Genomic DNA, 21,833 nt, shown 5'->3' with positions numbered 1-21,833 from the left:
GATTTAACCTCAATGTAAGTTCTTAAGGTAGCCCCAAAATGAATCTTATGTTATAGGACATTAACTCAACGATACTGTATTTTATAACTTATACATATATATGTATAAACCCATGTCAATCTGAAAAAGATAATTTCTCCTCTTGACATGACTGGGGTTCGAACCCGGGACCTCCAATGCAGCAGTACGACGTGATGACCATTAGGCCACAGAGGTTGTCAAAAATAAATTAAAACAATGGTTATATGGGTTCTCAGAGCGTTTCGACCGCTGCGGCCGCGCTGTCATTACGATCCGTCAATTTTCTTGAGGAAGTAATCATTTCCGAAATCAATCATTCATAAAATTGACATCACCGCAATACCATGGAATTATTAGATAGTACCTACTAATTCCATGCGCAGAACAGATGTAGTTATTTTTAAGTCAGATAGGAAAACTCATTCATGTCTTTGTTAACATTTGAAAAATTGTAATGACAGCGCGGCCGCAATCGAAACGCTTAAGAATCACATTTGATTGATTTGTAATGCTCACAGACTTATGTAATAAATATATAAAGACAAATCACACAGATTGAGCTAGCCCCAAAGTAAGTTCGAGACTTGTGTTATGGGATACTAACTCAACGATACTATATTTTATTATAAACACAAATACATAGTTAAACATCCAAGACTTGGGCCAATTAGAAAAAGATAATTTTCCATCATGACCCGACCGGGGACCTCTCGGTTCAGAGGCAAGCACTTTACCCACTGCGCCAACGAGGTCGTCAAAATATAGAATGTACCTAATCCTATATGTTGTCTGTAAAGGTATACTCGCGAAGATGAAGGAAGGCGCGGAGACCATGCAGACGAAGCTGCAGGCTAAGGCTGAGCAGCTGAAGGGACACCTCGAGCCCAAAGGTTAGTGGAACTTTTCAGGCAGGACCAGTGACTATTCATATAACATGGAAACTGTTAGCTTGTGTGTACGCGTCCCTTGCGGGTGTATTCTATGGACAAAGGGACCTCAGTCGTCATCCGACCGTCGTCGCGAGTAACACCTCTTGGTGTATTAAAGTTATGGATTAATAATTTTGTAATATAGTTTTACAAGTACACATTCTTTTATTTTTGCTAACAGGGCGTTTGGAGAAAAGAACACGCATAAAAATGACGTGAGGTTAGAAGGTGGGTCGCGGGAAATTCTGTTATATGAAGTACAATCTTTTAAAGAAAATGTTTAAAAAAAATTATTAAAAAATCTGTTTCATTAATTTGTTGTAAACAACAAAAAACCAAATTTTCAAGTCGCCAACTTCAACAGTGTAGAACTTTCATATAAAAGTTTTTCACCCCTTTCACCCCCTTCGGGGTGGAATTTCCCCAGGGAAAAATACACTCCCCAGGGAACCTATATGCCAAATTTCAGCTTCCTACGCCCAGTAGTTTCGCCTGTACGTTGTCTGTCAGTCAGTCAGTAATGGAAGAGTTTTATATATATAGATGATTGATTGATAACAACCTACCAGACCACCTACGGAATGAACTAAAAGATTAAAAATTTTTTTAATTAATAATATTAGTAGGATTGCAAGTTAAATAAAAGCTTGTAATAAAATACCAATTTTGGGTCAAAAATGTCTTAGATCATTTAAAATATCGCCACCGTCGTCGCGGCGTCATAATTGCTATACAAAACCGTCAATTATATAGTTATCCAATTTACAATTAAGGAAGTGCGCCTGATCTATTTACTGGTATATATTTATTGGGTACATAGCCAAGGAGAACTACATTCGTTGTCGAACGCCAGTTGTATTGTTGGAATACGGTTTGTAAGGGTGGCGAACTTGCTCGACGGACGTTCATTATAGTATGTACTTTTTTCAGCGAAATTATCTGCTTACATAAAAAAATCGTAGTAATAATATAAAAAATTCAGACGTAATCTGTGATATCATAATCCATGAATAGCTGCTTCCATTAGACAAACGGATAATATGGTAATATATGAATAATCTTTAAGTTATAGAATCATATTGAAAGAATCACATCAGTAAACAAAGTAATTACTTAGATATAACAAAAAATAATTCATTTTTTTTGGGCGATATTTGGACCTGCCAAAACGCCCCTTCTTATTCAAGAAAGTCGTGTGCTTCGTTCCACTTAACGTATGTACTTTTATGAAAAGAAAGCGTAATGGGCACTTTTGCGCCGTGTGCGTTCGGGACAGCATATTTTATTAATTCTATTTTATTTAGTTTGTGGTATTTTTATAGTTAACATAAATGTATTTAAAGAAAATAGTATTTTTGGTCAAATGACGTAGGTAATAATTTTTGACACTTATTGTTGTCAAAGAAATCTTATTGCATTCAATGCGTGACAAAAAATCATGTATAAGTACTCCTGTACGAAGTACTTACTAAATCCATGTATCATATTAACTTATTGTAAACTGAAGCGACGACGTGGAAAATTTCGGCTTTGTGGGAAGCGGAAGTAGGAAATGAAATTTAACTACAATTTAACTTGCATATGAAAATTGAGACTCGTAAAACAAAAAAAAAAGATGATATCTGACACAAAAAATGTTAACAATAAATAATAAATTATTATTGTAAACAATAAGTTGTGTTTGTGTATTTATGCGTCAATTCTGACCGAAATATGTATAACATCGGCCATTCTTACAGGCCGTGTGTCCGCATACCACGAAAGCCTACGCCCTCTTCAAGGCAGTCTAGATTTAACTCGACGATCTCTAAGACCTTATCACAAAGCGTTAAAGCTCAAAATACCATGACGCAAAACTAGGGCTGGGTTGCAAAATACGTTATAGTTTCCTTTGTTCTACATTTTATTGCGCGCAAGTAGCTGTATGCGGTTTCACTCGCGATTTATTGATAAATATTTGTTTGTTTTCCATGTTGCGTGTCAGTGATATATGGTCCCTCCATATGACATCCACTTCATAGTGGATGTCATACGAGGCGACTAAGGGACACAATATATTTAATTTCCTAGGACGGTTGACGTATTGTCGTCAGTTGATCTTTTTGCATTCAACGTGTGACAAATAAATCACATCCGTGCAGCAAACCGCTGACGAGTTCCCTCGACGGAAGCCGATCCTCGATGCACCATCTTGTAATGTCACAGACCACTAAACCTATGCTTGGTGGTCTATGGGTAGTGTTTATCATAATATCACATTGTGCGACATAGAAAATTTCAATTGTATAACAAGACTACCGATTGTCTTTGTTAATTAGTGTCTTAGTATCCTTGTTAGATAAGAGTTGGCTAATATTATATGGTGTCATTTTATCCTGATGTTTTATTTTGGTATTTTTAGTTTTGTATTTGATAATTTGATATTCTTAATCTAAATTGTATTTTAAATTGCAATGCCCGGCAGTGTTTACATTGTACCTAGATTATAATGACTGAGGTGACTAAGTTACTGAATTCCCTTACTGTACATTTTAAAAAGCAATAGATGATTTCAATTGAATTGATTAACTTGCAAGATTTGATTACAGACAGACGGAACACGTGGAACTAAATAAAAGCTTGTAATAAAAAAAACACATGAAAAAACTATTCATTTTTATGGTGCGTTAACTTTAATGTGATATTAAATCTTTTGAAAGACTTAGTTATATTTCGACGACTTCCTTAATGCTATCAGTCTCGAGGTTCCGGGTTCGATTCCCCGCTCGGACGAATATACGATTTTGTAACATACATATACAAAACTGTTTTTTTATGCGAACTATGATTTGTAACTAGTACATTATGATGCTTACATACGAGGAGGGTTTAACACCCGAGGCAGAGCGGAGCGCTATAACAAAGCGGAGTCAAGTGTGATGAAAAACGTTGTATAACATACGCGTTCATTGATTATTCTTAGTTTTATTATATAATGACTACATAGCATGCTTGTTACATTGCTACTTCCATTCAGATTGCTGCCCACTGTCGCCGAACTCAAACACATCCTGACGCGGATGAACATTGCGTAATTAGTATGAGTGCTTTTATTTACAGCAATGAAAAACCAGCAATGTATACAAGTTTGGCAAACTGTTCGACGACAGTGTGGAGCCGGCATAAAGATTCCTCCCGCAAAAATTACATATTCGGAGCCCTGGGTCCTTTTCTAGTTTTTCTTCTCCATTTCACACGGTCTTGGGCATTCTTAGTTGTCTGATTGTTGACGACATCAAGCCAGCACTTCTTGGGTTTGCCTTCTACCAGGGCCGGGCGGGAGCGGCATGGCCAGACATTTGTTACCTACGTAATTTGTTAAAATTATAAAAACAAAAATTTTGTAACAACTTTTATTTAGACATGATCACTATAAACGTAATATAATATTTAATGTAGCCGTCGAACAAACATATCTTTCTTCGCGGACATTTTCGCACGTTGTGACGTCACTTGTTCGTGTCATTTAGTATGGAGCGTTTGGACGAGTCCAAAAATTGTTTTATTATATTTTTGTCATATCTTCGAAGGCATTGTCATTATCACAGTATTTTTTTCACTGGTGTTTCAACTAATATATGGGCCTTCGAATAGTCGTAAAAAAAAATTGTCAACTAGCCTATTAAGTAGGTATGTTAATACGTTAAAACCTTGATACACTTTATAAATGCAAATACTTATTGACAAACAATAATTAAATGACAAGTTATTCTATTTGTAGAAACTTGGTAACTATCCAGGCAGATATTGCAGTCTGAATCGCGTGCATAAGTCTACTATAACCGCTTTATTAATAAAAAATTTGTTCTCCGATTAGGATTGGAGTAGTTTTTTTAGTGTTGTCCCTTTCTCTCTCTTTTCAATATTTGACATTGAAAGAACGAGACAATACAAAGTATAACTATTAAGAACAAAAGTTTTCATAGAACAGCACTTGCTTCCTTTGAAGTAAAACATCACGTGGAAATCATAGCGGAATGCTAGTAGTTTGTAGCTTTAAATATTGTTAATTAAAAAAATAATTTAAAGAAAACAGTTCAATTACGTTGGATGGGTTACAAATAAATGTTTTTAAATTGCCTACTATTATCAACACGTTTTCTTTACCCTGAACTTTTAATTTTGTCCGTCTGGGCATCCTATCCTAATATTATAAATGCGAAAGTTTGTATGGATATAATGTGTGTATGTTTGTTGCTCTTTAACGCAAAATCTACTGGACGGATTTTTATGGAATTTGATACACGGGTTGAATATAACCTGGAATAACGCATACATAGGTTACTTTTTATTCCAAAATTCCCACGGGAGATATATTTCATCAACTACTTTCATATGCTAAGGATCAGTCTTTCTTGTGATGTACAAACTTAAATCTTTCCTGTTAAACAGGTTAAACAGGTGTTAGGTAAGCAGATGTTGCTCATTACATTTGTATAGACCAGGAGCTAATTATATCTTGAAGTATTCAGAGTAAGGAAGGAAACAAAACGACGAAAGTACTTTGTAAAATGTGTTTATTTACACTTTGGCAGTGATGGCATGATATTTACAAAGAGAGTTACTTATTGAGACCTTTTTGAGCAATCCATGAGTTGAGGTGAGGCCGAGCCGGTTGCCATGACAACGGAAATTGCCTGCCAACCGTCAGTAACATCACCAATCAGTAAAAAACAATACTAATCGACAAGGTTACTAATGCTACAAAAATAACCGTTTTTTTTTTAAATGGTTAACGTTATTTATAACATTAAAAACGGTTAATGTCATCGATAACAGTTAGCCGTTATTAACGGTTATTATGAATAGCCATTATTCAGTTTACCAAGCGCGGTAGCCGAGTCCTCGGAGTCCCAAGCCAGCGTAGCCGAGGCCCAAGGGGGCGACGCCAAGAGGGGCAACGCCAAGAGGAGCGACACCAAGAGGGGCAACTCCTAGGGGGGCGACGCCAAGATGTGCGGCACGGGCAGCGGCAGCGGCACCGCTCAGAGCGGCGGATTGGGACTGAGCGGCGGCGACGAGGTTCTGCGAAGCGGCAACGCCGTTCCAGTACGCGTTCTCGTTGATGTCACGGGCGGCTTCTGACGCTTGGCGGACTGCCTCTGCAAAAAAAAGAAGAAATTAATTACTCTTTGAATTAACGACGCTTCTTCTGACTAGGAATTTGCTTCAAGAGCTTGTGAGGTTGGCATTCGTGAACGTGAACTCAAAGACCCTTTAACCCCTAAACTTAATTCGAGAGAGTCCGTAATCTGTTTTAAGCTCTCCAGATTGCTCACAGGATGTTACTGATGATTAGTCGGGAAATGAATGGTGTATTTATACCATCGAATGGTTGCGTCAATGTTAACCAAAACTTACGCATCATAATTTTTTTTTACCATAGACGCTCGACCCTCCAATCTAGATGACTGGAGCTAAAGTATTTACAAACTTTGGAGAGAATAATACCTGTGTTCCACTGGACAGCGGCCTCAGCAGCCCTAGCCTGGCTTTCACCAACGGCTCTAACTTGGTCTTGCGCGGCTACGGTCGCGTCGATGACCGCGGCTTGCGCGTCACCGGCGTTGATGCCGTAGACAAGGGGGGAGATGACTGATGCCGAAGCATAGCCGACGATAGCGAGGAGGACCTGTGAAGAAGGAAATTATTGTAATTTTTGCATGGCTCATCATACGTTTTCCCAGTACCTTCCTCAGGCGTTGAGCATTGGAGTAACATCACCAAAAATCAACTCAAATCAACAAAAAATTGTTACTGATAGTTAAGCTACAAAAATTACCGTTTCAACTGATTAACGATATTTATAATAATAACATTAAAAACTGCTAACGATTGACGGTTAACCGTTATTAAAACATCGATAGATTTGAGGGGAAATTCGAGAATTTTCATGGGTTGTCCGACCCTTTCCGCTGTTTTATGCCTACAGTTGACAGCCCACTTAAGCCTTAGTGGAACCATTACTGTTGGTCTAAATATTGAAAGAAATATTATTTGGCTCTCCTGTATGATCCAAGTGTTGACTGTTAGACAATGATTTCAGCATGGAATTGCTACTTTTTTATTTTCTTGCACAAACATTGAATTAAATAAATTAAATATAATTTATATTGACGATGTTCTGTTCAATTCCAACCATGATCGGTTTGGGAAAATGACGCGTGGTATCTTTATATCAGCAAAATTGTAATGTTGCGATCTTTTAAACTATTTAAAAAATTGGAGGTTTTCACACATAGCAATATGTTTATTATTGAAGTTTCAGTTATTATGAGAACTCCAAAGCTTTTGGTATAATTGTGTGTATTTTTTTTAAAATCGTTTTAAAGTGATTTTGAAAGAGTCTCGCCTTCTTGTATTAATAGCGAGAATTCTTAATCGGTGTGTTAATTAAACAGTGAAATAGTAATTGTTTGGTCTTTTTCGTGTATCCATTGCACTATACTAGAACCGGTTTCAGTAACAATTTAGAGTTGCAGACACAAACATCTGAAATATGTCATTTCTATGATTGGAGTTAATAAAGTTGATATATTCGCAATAATTAAAATTACGTCTTAAATTAATAATATTACCAACATAAGCAGCATTATCAAAATGAGTCCTTGTTACTTATAAATAAAAAATTATAATGTACCTAAATGGAAAACGCGAACTACTTTATAACAAAAAAATTTGAGGTTGAATATTTTTTTATTAATAAGAATGAAGTTTATTCTCGATTTTTTCCCTCCTATTCAAGTTTTTCTGGAATAAATTAAAAATAAGGAAATTCACGAACAAAAGCGAACACCGTCCAATCAGCATAATAAATATTAATTGCTGAAAACTGAATTTGAATTTGGAATTGCGCTCGCGCATCCGCCTCCGGTAGACTGTGTAACGGTAGACTAATTAAACGGATTATTGTGATTTTTTTTAAATTGCGCCTGATCTTGTGTAATGATAAGTGATGTTACATGTTTAAATTTACGTACAAATCATAGCATTGTTTCGTATGGTTGAATAATAATGTGGCAAAGAACAATATTTATTTTTTTTCAAGTTTGCCAATCCCTTTTATAAGTAAATAGCTAAAAAATAAAAATTATCACACTGCTGGGTAAATTTGAAAATAAAAAATAAAAACTTTTTTTTTATGCAAGGATAAAATAATTGTCATGAAAAATACCACTGCTTCTACATTTGCAATTTTTTTTAAGGTTAAGGATTTAAAAAAATGTCATAAAAAAGATCAAAATATCGATTTACGAGTTTTAACTGGCTGTAAATGAAGTTTCTTTGTTTTAAATAAATAACTGCATAAATAAAACAATAATTTGACAAACAATAGAGACCATTACACGACCTTGACCGGACATTATGCATGCGAAACTCGTCCCATACGTAATAACGACCTTCACACGTAATAACTGTTAAACTATAACAGTTGTCACAATAGGTCTATGGATACTGGATGTGCTAATTTAGCTATGAAAGATGTATGACTTAATTTTAGCCATGTTAAATGTTATCACGATCTGTTTAATGTATTTTCATTATTTAGTCTTTGAGATAGTAACATACATCGTTTTAATTAAAAAATGATTGATATTTGTAAGTGTAAAAAATTATCAAACCAAATAACTTTACTGTATTAATATTACAAAGTAAAATATACTTATTTTGTGAAGTTTGCGGGACACATTTTAAAAATTTTATAATCAGTTTTCTATTAACATACACTCATACCAATAAGCTGTCCAAATAGGTATAATATAAACGCTACAGAGTTTCGCTCAACCTTTGGTCTCCCCCGTAAGGAATAACGACGTGATTTTGTATCTGTTCAACAAAAGCAATTAGCACATCTAGTAAAGTAACTCTTCGTTAACCATCATTGTTTTTATTCAAATAACGTTATTTAGTCAACTATTGAACATTTGTTTTTATAATCGGTAACCGTTATTCTCTAAACTTTTTTTTTTGTTATTATAATTGAGTCATTCATAGCTTTTGGTTTTTAATTTGAACTAATTAAAAAAAAAAAACTATGCAATATCATTATTTGGACAGAAATTATGACACTTTAGACAGAAAATATTAAAAACTAATTTTAAAAATAGGTTGACGTTGCTTTTGTACTTTTACAATTTTATTTTTGGAGTCATGTAACAGCAGCCTATCGCCTTATTACATACCAATCACCCCAATATCATCCCCTTTTTCCACGACCAATAAAAAGTATTATATATTATAAAACTGACGACCGTTGTTAAAGTTGACGACCTCGGTGGCCTCTGAACCGAGAGGTCATGATGGAAAATGATCTTTTTCTGATTGGCCCGGGTTTTGGATGTTTATCTATATATGTATTTGTTATAAAATATAGTATCGTTGAGTTAATATAACCCATAACACAAGTCTCGAACTTACTTTGGGGCTAGCTCAATCTGTGTGATTTGTCCTAATATATTTATTTATATTTATAAAACAAAGTCCTCTACCGCGTCTCTCTGTTCGCGATAAACTCAAAATCTACAGCACGGATTGTCACGCGATTTTCACCAATAGAGTGATTCCTGAGGAAGGTTTAGGGGTACAATTTATTATGTTTTTACACGAGCGAGGCCGGGACATGCCGCTAGTTACGTTCCTAAAGGTCTAGCTTATATCTGTGTCGAATTTAATTAAAATTGGACTAACTAGTCCAGTTGATTAGTAGTAGTTTTTGAGTTACAATATGATATAAATATTTCCTCCTTAATATAATAATTGTTTAGAAAAGTAATATAGATTAGTTGACCGAAAGCACTTGTGGGTTTTAACAAGTCCTTTACGAATAGGAACTCCTAAAGGACCTAAATCTTGGACCCAATATATAGTAAATAATACTGATACCTGACATTATAAATCTCAGTCTAAGCCCATAAATATTATCCTTAAAATATTCAACATAGCACTTTATCTAACAATTTATGTCAGTACATGTCAATAAATACATCACTCAAATATGTTGTCACGCCTGGTGCAGTGTCTTTTACATGTTTGACATCTCCACGCCTTGATTTTGCTCGATCGTGTCAACTATTTATTTATGGGAGACATTGTAAATGTAGTAATTTTAAAATTTACCCCCTGGTGGTTGAGTGTGGGACCAAAATCAGATTTTAGCGAATTAAAAGCAAAATTGTTTTATTTTAAGGCTAAATGAAAACAGGAAAACTCATTTTGTCCAACACTTTCTGTTTTTTGAGGTACTCAACCCCAAAGGGGACCAAAATATTTTTTTAGGGAATGTAAAGCAAAATTGTTTTATTTTAACGCTAAAAAGAAAAAACAACTAATATCATCTGTTACACTGAATGTTTGTATGTCGTAAATAATGAATAAAATTTCATGTGGTTCAGTGTTGTTTTCTGCGCTGTTGTGGAGATATTATACAGCCACACCCTATACAAAGCTATTTACATAATTGTAAATCAACATTGAACACAATGATTGACGTGACAACATTCCTGTTTGTATTGTTAGTATGTAAGTGATATAAAATCTTTATTTATTTTTTTGTTTAAATGGACTTGTAAGTTTGTTAGTTTTGATGAGAGAAAATTCGAGACAGTTTTTTTATTGCAGGTTATTCCTATCAGATTTCTTTTTTTATTTAGTTTAATTGGAATAAATTTTCGATTCTTTTAATATTTTTAGACGTTAAGGTACAAATATTTGGCGAAAATATTTATTTCATCAGATATGAAAAAATAAAATAAATATATTATTTGATTAATAAATTCTTTTTTGTATGAATGGTGACTGCTTTCAGAAATTTATTGAAAGATTATATATAATTAATATAAATCATAAAGTGACATATTTTTTAAATATCGACATGTATACAATATACATATTTTTAAAAAATACAAATCAACATACAAAAACACAGCCTTGAAAATGATTGATTTGCAAATATTTTAAATTAAATCACTATGACATGACATAAATTTATCAAGGCTGCATCCGTATCCATAGGCTTTGATAATAATGACGGAACACCATTAACTTTTTATGTACACTTCCTGATATACAAAATACATGAGAAAAAAAAATAATTTTGGCTGCATGTTACGTTGTAACAATGCTCAATACAATAAAAAATATTCAATTGACATTAATTTAAAAATTCGAGTATTTGTCACTTTCGAACACTGCCGCGAATTTCAAATTTTCTCGGAACACGTTTGTCACTGTGTTTTTTTTTTATTTATGGTGTTTTTTTTCCGTCGTCACTATTTAGTCTATGATACTTTTTTTTTTACTTGTTTTTTAAATAAAGGTGGTTGTTTACCAGAAATCTCATCGTGCACTTCTTGTTGACTGCGCGATAGCTACTGAATGCTTTCGACTAGGCCTCTGGCTCTTTTATACTGGATGTATGCTATACAGCATGAGTATTGAAAGTGTCCAACTATCAGTGCGCAGTGATAAGACAGTTTAGAGGCGAACTTGACAACTTTTTTGAGGTTATCTTCTTTCGCCGATGACATTTCTCCCCGCCTTCCGCGTTTTATCCATCCTTTTTCTTTTTAAACGTTTTGCTACAGATATTTATTAATTCACCCGTTGATTGTTCGTTTGCTTTTTTTTTATTCCTTAGGCATGTACAGTCAACAGCACATCAAGTTACCCTGCAAGAACTTCTGTTAGCCCGGTAATATCGGCGAGATTGCAATGAATTTGGGTAGGATGTTATGCTATTGACTGTACAATTTTTAAATTTAAAAAAATATATTTATATATTTTATATATACTTTTTTATATATACTTTAGAAATTGTGTTATTAAAACATTTCTTAAAATATACATTTTCCGTATGTTTTCGGGCCTACTTGGTACCTATTCGCTGTGCACTTATCATCAAGCATGAAACTTCACGAAAGTGCATAAAAGTAGTCTTCTAAAAACTATTTATTGACAAAATTGGTATATATATATAAAAATTCAAGTGACAATATAAATTACATAAATAAATTGATATGATTTTGTTTACTCCTTTACGGTATAATATGATAAATACACAGAAGAACACACAGAAGAACTTGTCGCAAGACCACAAGTGCTATGATAAATATGCTATGATATTTTTACTTAATTTCGTCTACTTCCCAATATAATTCCGCCTCCTGCCTCGCGTCATCCCTCCTTGGGAATGCCTATCAGCCTGTGTGTCCCTTAGTCGACTCGTACGACATCCACGGGAAGCTATGGAGTGGTCCTATTCTAGGGCCGAAACGCATGCCACAAAATATATTCCTTCTAAAGCCTCTTTCGCAAGAAATAACATTTGCACAATCTCAAAATATCGTGATAGTTTTAAAAGATTAAATAACTTTGATTCCTACCTGACTTCAAAAAAATTGATACATTTTCCTCCCGAAAAATCATTAAAATTATTGCCATCCTACTAATATCATAAATGCGAAAGTTTGTGGGGATGTATGTTTGTTACTCTTTCACGCAAAATCTACTGGACGTATTGTTATGAAAATTGGTACAAGGGTACAATATAACCTGGATTAACACGTAGGGTAGGCTTTTTATCCCGAAATTCCCACGGGAGCGAAGTCCCGGGGCGCTGCTAGTATAACATAATTTTCTTTAATAACGTTCCAGTCGGATTCTTTTCCATGTCTGGCCAGTTTTCTCCGGCTTCGGTCTAATTGGAATAATAATTTTGCAAAAACGACAAATATTGTATTTTTTATTATTTCGACATTTTTTTTTCTGGATAGCGATTTTACTCAATCATCGGTCCATTTTTTTTTTGCTTATATTTATCGGCCGCCATTTGTTTTAACCACCTCTTTGGTCCAGCTGTATCTGGTCTTTGACTCAAACAGAAAATTGAAAACAGGAAGTGTTTAATAAACTTCTAAACTTCAGAAGACGTGTTTTCTGTATAAATCTTACCTTATTTTCAGGATTTTTGAATAATAAAACGAGACCTATTTATGAAATATTACTAGGACTCCGCGCTGCAGTTCGTCTGTCTGTCCGTCTTTCACCTGACTGTATCTCATGAACCGTGACAGACTGTTAAAATTTTCACAGATGGTGCGTTTCCGTTGCCCGTATAATAACAATACAAAAAAAAATTAGGGCTATCATACAACAAATGTATTTTTTGAAATATATAATGGTACGGAACCCTTTGTCCGCGAGTACTACTCGCACTTGACCCGTTTTCTTTATATTTATAATTAAAAACATTAACAAATTAATCATATATGTCTAAATGTTTGTAACTCTGTGCAGCAGGAAATAGCAACTATGTATTAAAAAAACCTATTATAATATTAAGGAGGATATCACGATGTATTAAACAACCGTCGGATAAGATGAAACTTTTCATTCGGTCATACATTCAGTAGTTCTATTCGTTATAGACAACAAAAAAATATATAAATCTCTATTATTTTTTTTGTGTAGAAAAGAAATAGAAAAAAAAAGGAATGGCAAATATTTTTTCCAATTCTCATTTTTTATTTTCTTCCAAAATTTGAATGATTTCATAAGTTGAACCGAAATGGCGGCCGTTAGCGCAAGTTTAATTCGAGATAAAAGTGTTATTTATGGGATTGTTCGTGGTTACCCGCGAAATTAAAAATACTCGTTTATTTTTTCATAAATAATAACCACTAAAAATCCTTTCTAATACTTTCATCACTAATTAAACCTGCGCTGACCATGCCGCCGCCATTTTGATTCAACTTGTGTGCCGAGGATTGTGACAAATAAAACTAACCTATCATAATAGATTCCGCGGTTCGAGAGTGACAGCCTGGTGACAGACGGACGGACAACATTCTCATTAATAGGGTTCCGTTTTACCTATGCCTACGGTACCCTAAAACAAGAAGTTAACATGCAATGGCGGAATTATCCCATGAAGGGATCTCTTCCATTCCACCAGCGATAATTTGAGAGGATATTTACTCAATATAATTTTGTTATAAATAAATTAACAACACTCAACGGCCCACATTAAACTTGTATTTAGGTATTCCTGTGATAGTTATTTTATTATGAAACTTCCTCGACTGAATCTAATCAGAGTTATGTTAACAATGTTACATAAATTATGTTTATTAGCTGATATTTAAGCGTTTGTTGTTTTAATTGTACATTCCAATGTTATATTTGAAGATCAGAAATATGAGTCTTAAATATTTTAAGTATTAATTATGATCTTTTTTCTTTCGAGTCTTAAAAAAATCAAGCTTATTATTTACACTGTGCCAGTGCTTCGCGGCGTCTCAGCCCAGAAAACATCAGGGAATATGCGATGATGAGAGGAGCATGAGTTTTTTTGTTTATTTTTAGATGCATTTTATGGCACCACATTTATATTTTATCTATTCTTATCTCTGATTGGTCTAATGGTTGACTGATAGAAAATGTCATATGTACCACGCCTTAAAACATATTTTTTGCAACTTTGTGCTATTCTAAAGACGACCTCGGTGGCGCAGTGGTAAGGTTCTTGCCACTGAACCGAGAGGATCCGGGTTCGATCCCCGGTCGGGTCATGATGAAAAATGATCTTTCCTGATTTGCCCGGGTCTTGGATGTTTATCTATATATGTATATGTTATAAAATATAGTATCTTTGAGTTAGTATCCCATAACACAAGTGTCGAACTTACTTTGCTAGCTCAATCTGTGTGATTTGTCCTAATATATTTATTTATTGCGTATTTTTTTAATTTTAGTTTCCGCAGTAATTTTACACCGGCTGCTTCCCGTCAACCCTCCCTACGAGAGCGTATGGAGTGGTCCTGTTCTAGGGCGGAAGCCAAGCCAAAATATATCAGGAAATATTTGAAATGACATATAGTAGAGGTTTTAATTAATACGGAATAAAGTATTTTTAATTATTTGCGAGTTAATTGAGCTGGTATTTAATAGAAAAGCTTGTACTATCGACTTGGGTACGGTCAGCAAAACACCGAACTAAACGCCGTTCTTTTTGTATAAACAATTTGATAGAAATGAAAGATTTGTGGACTTAGGTAGGTACAACAGCGTTTATTATCGTACAATGAGGAGCCTTAACACTACAATCATGGAACATTTATCTTAGCACACACGACTGTTACAAGACGAACGACGCCACAGACTGACTTGAGAGCGGGCGCGGGAAGCGGGAACGCGTGATGCTATCCACGGACTATAGCGACTGCGAGCGACAATCACGATCGAGGATCGCGAACATTACCAAATAAGGCGCGTTATTTGCGCGTGTCACAGTATAAGTAAAAGCATAAGCATTGCCGCCAGCCCACAGTATAAATTAATGCCCACAGTATAATAATATAAAATAATGGGAACGATTTATGTATCGGTAACACAGTTATACCTTTTTATCATGATTGAGCAATTAACATAGACGACGAATTTAAATTCTCGATCTCCTGATCGCAGACAAGTTTCTCCTTTTTGAGTACAGAAATTTTTTCTAATAGCTCCTTAATATTTTGGTGGTATTCAGTCGGATTATCTGGTAGGCTTAATATGGTATTGTTAAAAATTGATGAATTAAAGTTCTCATAATCTTCCAGCGAGTTTGCCTTTAGTGGTTTTCTTATAGTGACGTGGTCTTCCACAAAGGAATCCATTTTTGATTCCATTTTCAATAGAGGAAAAAAAAAAAAATAAGTATAATAAAAAAAAAATAACAATTTTTATTTCTGTCTGTTGGCGGATTCGAACCCGAAGGTCATTCATTGCCAACCGAACGTCTTACACACAGGGCCAATATGCGACTTGTCGAGAGTGGCGAAAAAACTGTTCATTAGTTAGTCAACTGTGCGAGCTACTCGAATGAGTCATTCCCATAAAGATAGAGTGAGACACATTACGGATCAGCTGATGAATCACAACATGACACTGCGTTTAACTTAATATTCATACGCAATCATAATCACAAATAACTTGAAATGTTTTGCTAATTACTTGGCACTTTCTTGTTCTATAAAGTGTTCAAATGATAATTATATTCGTTCGCACATATAGTTCACCGTTTATTGAAAGAAAACGTCACAAAAATAGTTTTTACTATAATTAAGGATTTTTTAAACACAGACTGATAGTTAAGCACAGCCGTTCGAGTTCAGTGAACAAAGGGATTCATTAAACTTAAAAATATAGAATTAGACTCAGTTTATAGACGTTGGGCGCTAAATCGTTACGGCAAAGTTCTTGTTATAAAAACATAGGATATGTCTCAAATATATTAAATAACAAGTTTTTTTTACAAAAATATAATTTGTTCCACAAGCTTTTATTGTCGTCGGAGAGAACTTATGGCATTTAACACTTGACAAAAAACCCATGTCCGTGCTGTAAACGGTCGAAATATATTTACGATTTCGTACCACGTTGGGCGCCCAATTGCTACACATGTGTGTAATGTACAAATAGCAGTGTATTTGAGTTTAACGGAACAAAAAATAAATGTTGACAAATAACAAAATGAAAACGAAAACCAAAGAGACTGAATTAATTCGGCCACAGAACAAACAGCACAACCTCAATAATTTGTCACTAGATGGCGCTGTGTGAAAGTGAACCGCGCTATGGTTGCTCTTGTAAATAATCGTAAATACATTTTCTGACAAATCGTTTCTTCGATGTCTAATAAAACAAGTAATTTTTCTGGGTATCTTCTATTCTTCATTGAACAAGAAGAACCATAGATAGCTAGTGAAGAGGGTGGGTCGTTGACGTTTTTCGACGTTTGACGTTTTTTTCAAACCAGTTGGCGTTGCCAACTGGTTAAACAAAATGACCTTAATTACTTAATAAACATGCTAGTTAAAATTTGTTCCATTATTATCTAATTATTGTATTAAATATCATTGTAAGCCCCACGCGGCAGGAAATAGTGAACAATGATTCACAATGAAATAAATGAATTTGAATTTGAAAATGTTTTATGAAAGAAAAAAGTGAATGAAAGTATGATAGTAAATGTACAGTAGTGAAAAGTAAAATACATTACGCAATACAATGTTTAGATTTTATTCTTTTATTGTTGCGATTTTTTTGCCAGTACACTCAATTATTTAAATTTGTGTTTGAAGAGAAGAGTTCTATTGAAAGTTGTTTGTTGACTCTACGCAGGCCGGTTGACGACCATATTGTAAGGACATGTTAAATATTTATGTCGATCGAGTAATAAAAGGCAATGACAATGAAATTTAACTGATATGGTCAGGTTCAGTAAAAAAAACCGACAGAAATCATATTTTACAAGTGATATGACAGGTCATAAAATCATTACATTGTATACTAGCTGTCGCTGCGGTTTCGCTTGGATAAAACCATAATATATTATAAACCTATACTTTCAGGTACACTATCTATTTTAAAAAACCGCATAAAAATCCCAAAATCCGTTGCGTAATTTAAAGATTGGGATAAATTGTTATTGCTTAGAATAACACATAGGGTACTTTTCATCCCGAAACTCCCACGAGAGCGAAGCCCCGTGGCGCAGCTAATAAAAGATAATAAAAGATTTTCCTGGTCCTATTTTAGGGCGGAAGCACATACCACTTTAAATAGTTGCCACAACAGTATCCTTGATAACAACCAATAAGATATTAGCCCACGCCTGCAACAGTGAGAAATATTACATCAGCCTGAATATACTGGTACCACACCCGAACTTATACGAATGTACAGTCAACAGCAAATCATTCTACCCATATTCACCCAAACTCGCCTCTATTACGGCGCCATAGAGTTCATGCAGGGTAACATGGTGTGCTGTTGACTGTACAGCCATCATCACATAAACCCAACCAAATTCACTGTAAACTTGTTCCTATTACCGCAGTAGAAAGATTTGTTTATTTGAAAACTTTGTCACTACATATAAAACATAGTCGCCCGCTGTGTCGTCTAATCTTTTTTCTTGTATAAGTCCGTTGTCTGTCTTGTCTGTAATCAAATCTTGCAAGTTAGGTTTCTCCTACATGTTAAAAAATTTCCCACGTCGCTTCAGTTTCCATGATAATTATTACGATAAGCACGACCTGATTGTGCAGCCTGGATCGGCTCCAAACGAGGGAACTCCACAACCGCTTAAACCACAGTCATGGGTTTTTTGTCAGGCGTTAAATATCATAAGATCTATCTGACGAAATAAAAGCTTGTGGCAAAAAAGACATATTTTTTAAAAACTTGTTTGTGATCTGTTTCAAATATTTCTTCTTGAATAAGTCTCTGTCCTGGGTTCCTCGTTCTTCCCCTTTCTCTGTATGATTTATAATAACAAATAAATAAAAATATTAAAACAAATCACACAGATTGAGCTAGTCACAAAATAAGTTCGAAACTTGTGTTTCGGTATACCAACTCAACGATACTATATTTTATCACAAATATATATATATATATATAGATAAACATCCAAGACCCTGGCCAAACAGAAAAAGACCATTTTCCATCACGACCCGACCCGGGATCGAACCCGGGTCCTCACGGTTCAGAGGCAAGCACTTTACCACTGCGCCACCGTAAATCGTGTCCGTGTCATAACATTTTTTTCTCGTCTAATTTCACCTTTTGTCGATTTAAATATTATTTTTTGACCGCCAACACCACATCTCGAATGCTTCGAACCTTACATAAACCTTTTCTAATATTGGTTAATATATTTTGCCCGCGGCTTCGCCCGCGTGGTGTCGATTATCCACGGGAGCATTTTTGCAGGATGAAACATATTATCCTTCTCCGTACTTCAAACTACATAAATGCAAAACTTCTAGAAGATTGCTTGGTTAGATAGAGCGTGAAGAGTAAACTTGCTTTCATATTTATAATAATAGTTAAGACTTTGAATATTTTACTATAGTATTGTCATATTTAGATATTTTGCCGTTTCCCTTCGGCCGCGTAGATAACTGACGATTCGTAACCAGTTACGAACAGAACATAAATTATCTTTGTACGATACCAGTTACGTAGTAATAGGTTTTTCCGAATTATTTTATGTTTTTATTGTTGTTTAGTAAATAAAATGTGTTACTATTATATCATTAGTCTGTTTTTATTACATAATTACAAGGAATGGTAAACCGCTCTACTTGTATCATATAACTGTGATCATACAGTCAAGTCAACATCAGCCTACCCTTATCCCACTTTATGTGTCATGTCGGTACAGCATGTCAGTCTCCTCCACTTCTCCCTGTCTGATGTTAACCGATCTGTTACTCCCTGTTTAGCCATATCCTGCCTGACGCACTCAATCCACCTCTTCTTCGGCCCGCCCCTACTTCTTTTCCCATTCAATTTCAAATCTATAACCTTTCTTACAATATTATTTTCCTCCCTTCTCATAACGTGAAGCCATACAGATCATACAACATCATACAGTCTAGTATAGTAATATAAATTCATTCTCATCATGAACTGTTGCAACACTGCCCCGGTCACCTGGTTTTGTTCGCCACGTGTCGAGAATAAATATCATTTCTGTACTTTTACTGTCAGGTGTTCTTGTCTAACTTGGCACTAATTTCGTTAAGCAAAATGAATAAACTCATATTTATTTTCCAAAATAAACATTATTGTAACAAGAACTCACAAGAAAATAACACGTAAATTGCAATGTCAATTAAAAATGCCACCCCGAAGTGTACCCGGTTCAAAAGCTGCGTTTCCTCATTGGATAGCAATTGATAACTCTACATCAAACTGCATGTATACAAAATTTCATCAAGATTGGTTAATCTGATAAAGCGTGAAGAGGTAACAAACTTACTTTCGCATTTATTTATAACTAGCTGCGCCCCGGGGCTTCGCTCCCGTGGGAATTTCGGGATAAAAACTACCCTATGTGTTATTCCAGGTTATTTTCTATCCGTGTACCAAATTTCATAACAATCGGTCCAGTAGATAATGCGTGAAAAGGTAACAAATAAACAAACTTACTTTCGCATTTATAATATTAGTTATGATATCTCGGGTTCTAAGCAATGAATCGTGATGGAACTTACACCAGATCTCAATTAAAACCTTCCGCTATATAGCTGTGAACAGCATCCAATTCCATCGGTAGTTTAATGCGTGCGTGAAAATGCGTGGCTTTTATTAGGCCCATAAAGACGTTTCATAATAATTTTTCTATATTTTTACTCCTGTGTACAGACATAGCCCACATACATATGTAATGATGATTACTAACTGCTGGAGGAACACTTCATTTATTTTATTTAAAGTTTGCACAAAATACAAAAGGTAGACTTAATGCTAAAAGCATTATTTAACACATCTTAATAAATAATAATAATGAGATGAAAAAACTCTGGAATCGAGCGGGAATTGAACCCGCGCCCCTGTCTATCCGGGACAGTGCTCTTAATCAATTTCCGCTCGATTCTAGGTTTTTTTCATCCCATTATTTTCAAAAATAACTTAAGCATGTGTGACATGTATAATAATCCATTTAAATCTTTATAAATTGTGTAGGTAGATAGTTTAGATTGGGTGTGACGTAAAATCTAGACCAAGGGACACATAGGCTTGGTAGTTGACAGGCCAACAATAACATTCTCGAGGAGATTTAACGTCAGACCGGCAGTTTGCAAAATCACAGACGATATTTCGACGGATTATTTTCGTGCAGACCCCCGGCGGGACGGCTTCGTGACGTCACAGCCCCTATCCTGCCTGACTGTATGTAGATTAGATTATGTATCTCAAGTTCATTAATAGAACCGAAGATATCTAAAAAATAAACTACTAGCGTTTCAAAACCTTGAATACGCCGAGAAGAAACGATTTCGTAACAAGCGATCGGAGAACTTGTGTTTGTGTGCGGGAGAAACCATAGCGCGTTTTAATTTCGTAAAGCGCCATCTAGTGACAGATTATGGTACTATGCGTGAGTGTGAATTTCGAGCGCGCTCTTCAGAGAGTTACTGTGAGTGAGCTTGTAAACTTAAGAAAAAATAACATATTTTTTTTTCCTAAAATCCAGGACTTTAGATTTTTAAGATCTGGATAATAAATAAGTCATTATGCATATGTATCCAGTTAGTTATCCTTACATATTATAAAGTCCTCTGCCGATTGTGTCTGTTGGTTCGCGATAAACTCAAAAACCACTGCACGGATTCTCATGCGGTTTTCACCAATAGATAGTGTGATTCCCGAGGAAGGTTTAGGTGTATAATTTATTATGTTTCTACCCGAGCGAAGCCGGTACGGGTCGCTATCCTATACGAAAGTTTGTGAGGATGTATGTGTGTTTGTTACTCTTTCACGCGAAATCTAATGTACGGATTGTTATAAAATTTGGTACACGGGTGGAATATGACCTGGAATTACAAATAGGGTACTTTTTATCCTGAAATTCCCACGGGAGCGAACCCCCGGGGCGCACCTAGTAGTATATAAATAAATTATTTAATCTTTCTATTAATTTTGACTCCTTACCAAAAATTATTCGGCCACGCGAACGAAGTCGCGGACATCGGCTAGTATTATAATAATTTGGTATGATAATCTGAGACTCTTGAGACTGTCCGTTCCTATTTACGGTCCAATAACAACGGAAATTCTATATGTTTACCGACTTATTCAGAAATTAGTTAAACTCTACATATTTATTTGTATTTTCTACTAGCTTTAGCGCGCGGCTTCGTCCGCGTTTGTCTCGTTCGTCCGCTTATAATTTATTAACCGCGCCCCGGGACTTCGCGTGGGAATTTCGGGATAAAAAATGTGTACCCTATGTGTTTCCAGATTATATTCTAACAGTGTATCAAATTTCATAACAATCCAGGTCCA

General features: G+C 35.0%; 2 protein-coding genes across 8 annotated transcripts in view; one reads left to right on the top strand and one right to left on the bottom strand.

The window, feature by feature from the left end:
• Rbcn-3B (Rabconnectin-3B) overlaps window positions 1-21,833 on the top strand; it is a 90,771-nt gene that overhangs the window by 24,455 nt on the left and 44,483 nt on the right. For all 7 annotated transcript variants that reach the window (XM_053765649.2, XM_053765647.2, XM_053765648.2 and 4 more), the window contains one exon: window positions 819-911. In XM_053765649.2, the coding sequence (XP_053621624.1) occupies window positions 819-911 (93 nt within the window). The remainder of the gene's footprint in view (window positions 1-818; window positions 912-21,833) is intronic.
• Window positions 5,490-11,465, bottom strand: LOC128681627 (cuticle protein 1-like). Its single transcript, XM_053765653.1, has 3 exons — window positions 11,317-11,465; window positions 6,441-6,621; window positions 5,490-6,091 (listed from the first exon to the last, which is right to left on the bottom strand). The coding sequence occupies exons 1-3, from the start codon at window positions 11,326-11,328 to the stop codon at window positions 5,811-5,813; spliced, it is 474 nt and encodes a 157-aa protein (XP_053621628.1). The 5' UTR covers window positions 11,329-11,465; the 3' UTR covers window positions 5,490-5,810.

The sequence above is a fragment of the Plodia interpunctella genome, chromosome 27 (genome assembly GCF_027563975.2).
Source record: "Plodia interpunctella isolate USDA-ARS_2022_Savannah chromosome 27, ilPloInte3.2, whole genome shotgun sequence".
Classification (NCBI taxonomy): Eukaryota; Metazoa; Arthropoda; class Insecta; order Lepidoptera; family Pyralidae; genus Plodia; species Plodia interpunctella.
Note: the sequence above shows the minus strand (reverse complement) of the source record. Positions and strands in the feature narration are given on the sequence as shown.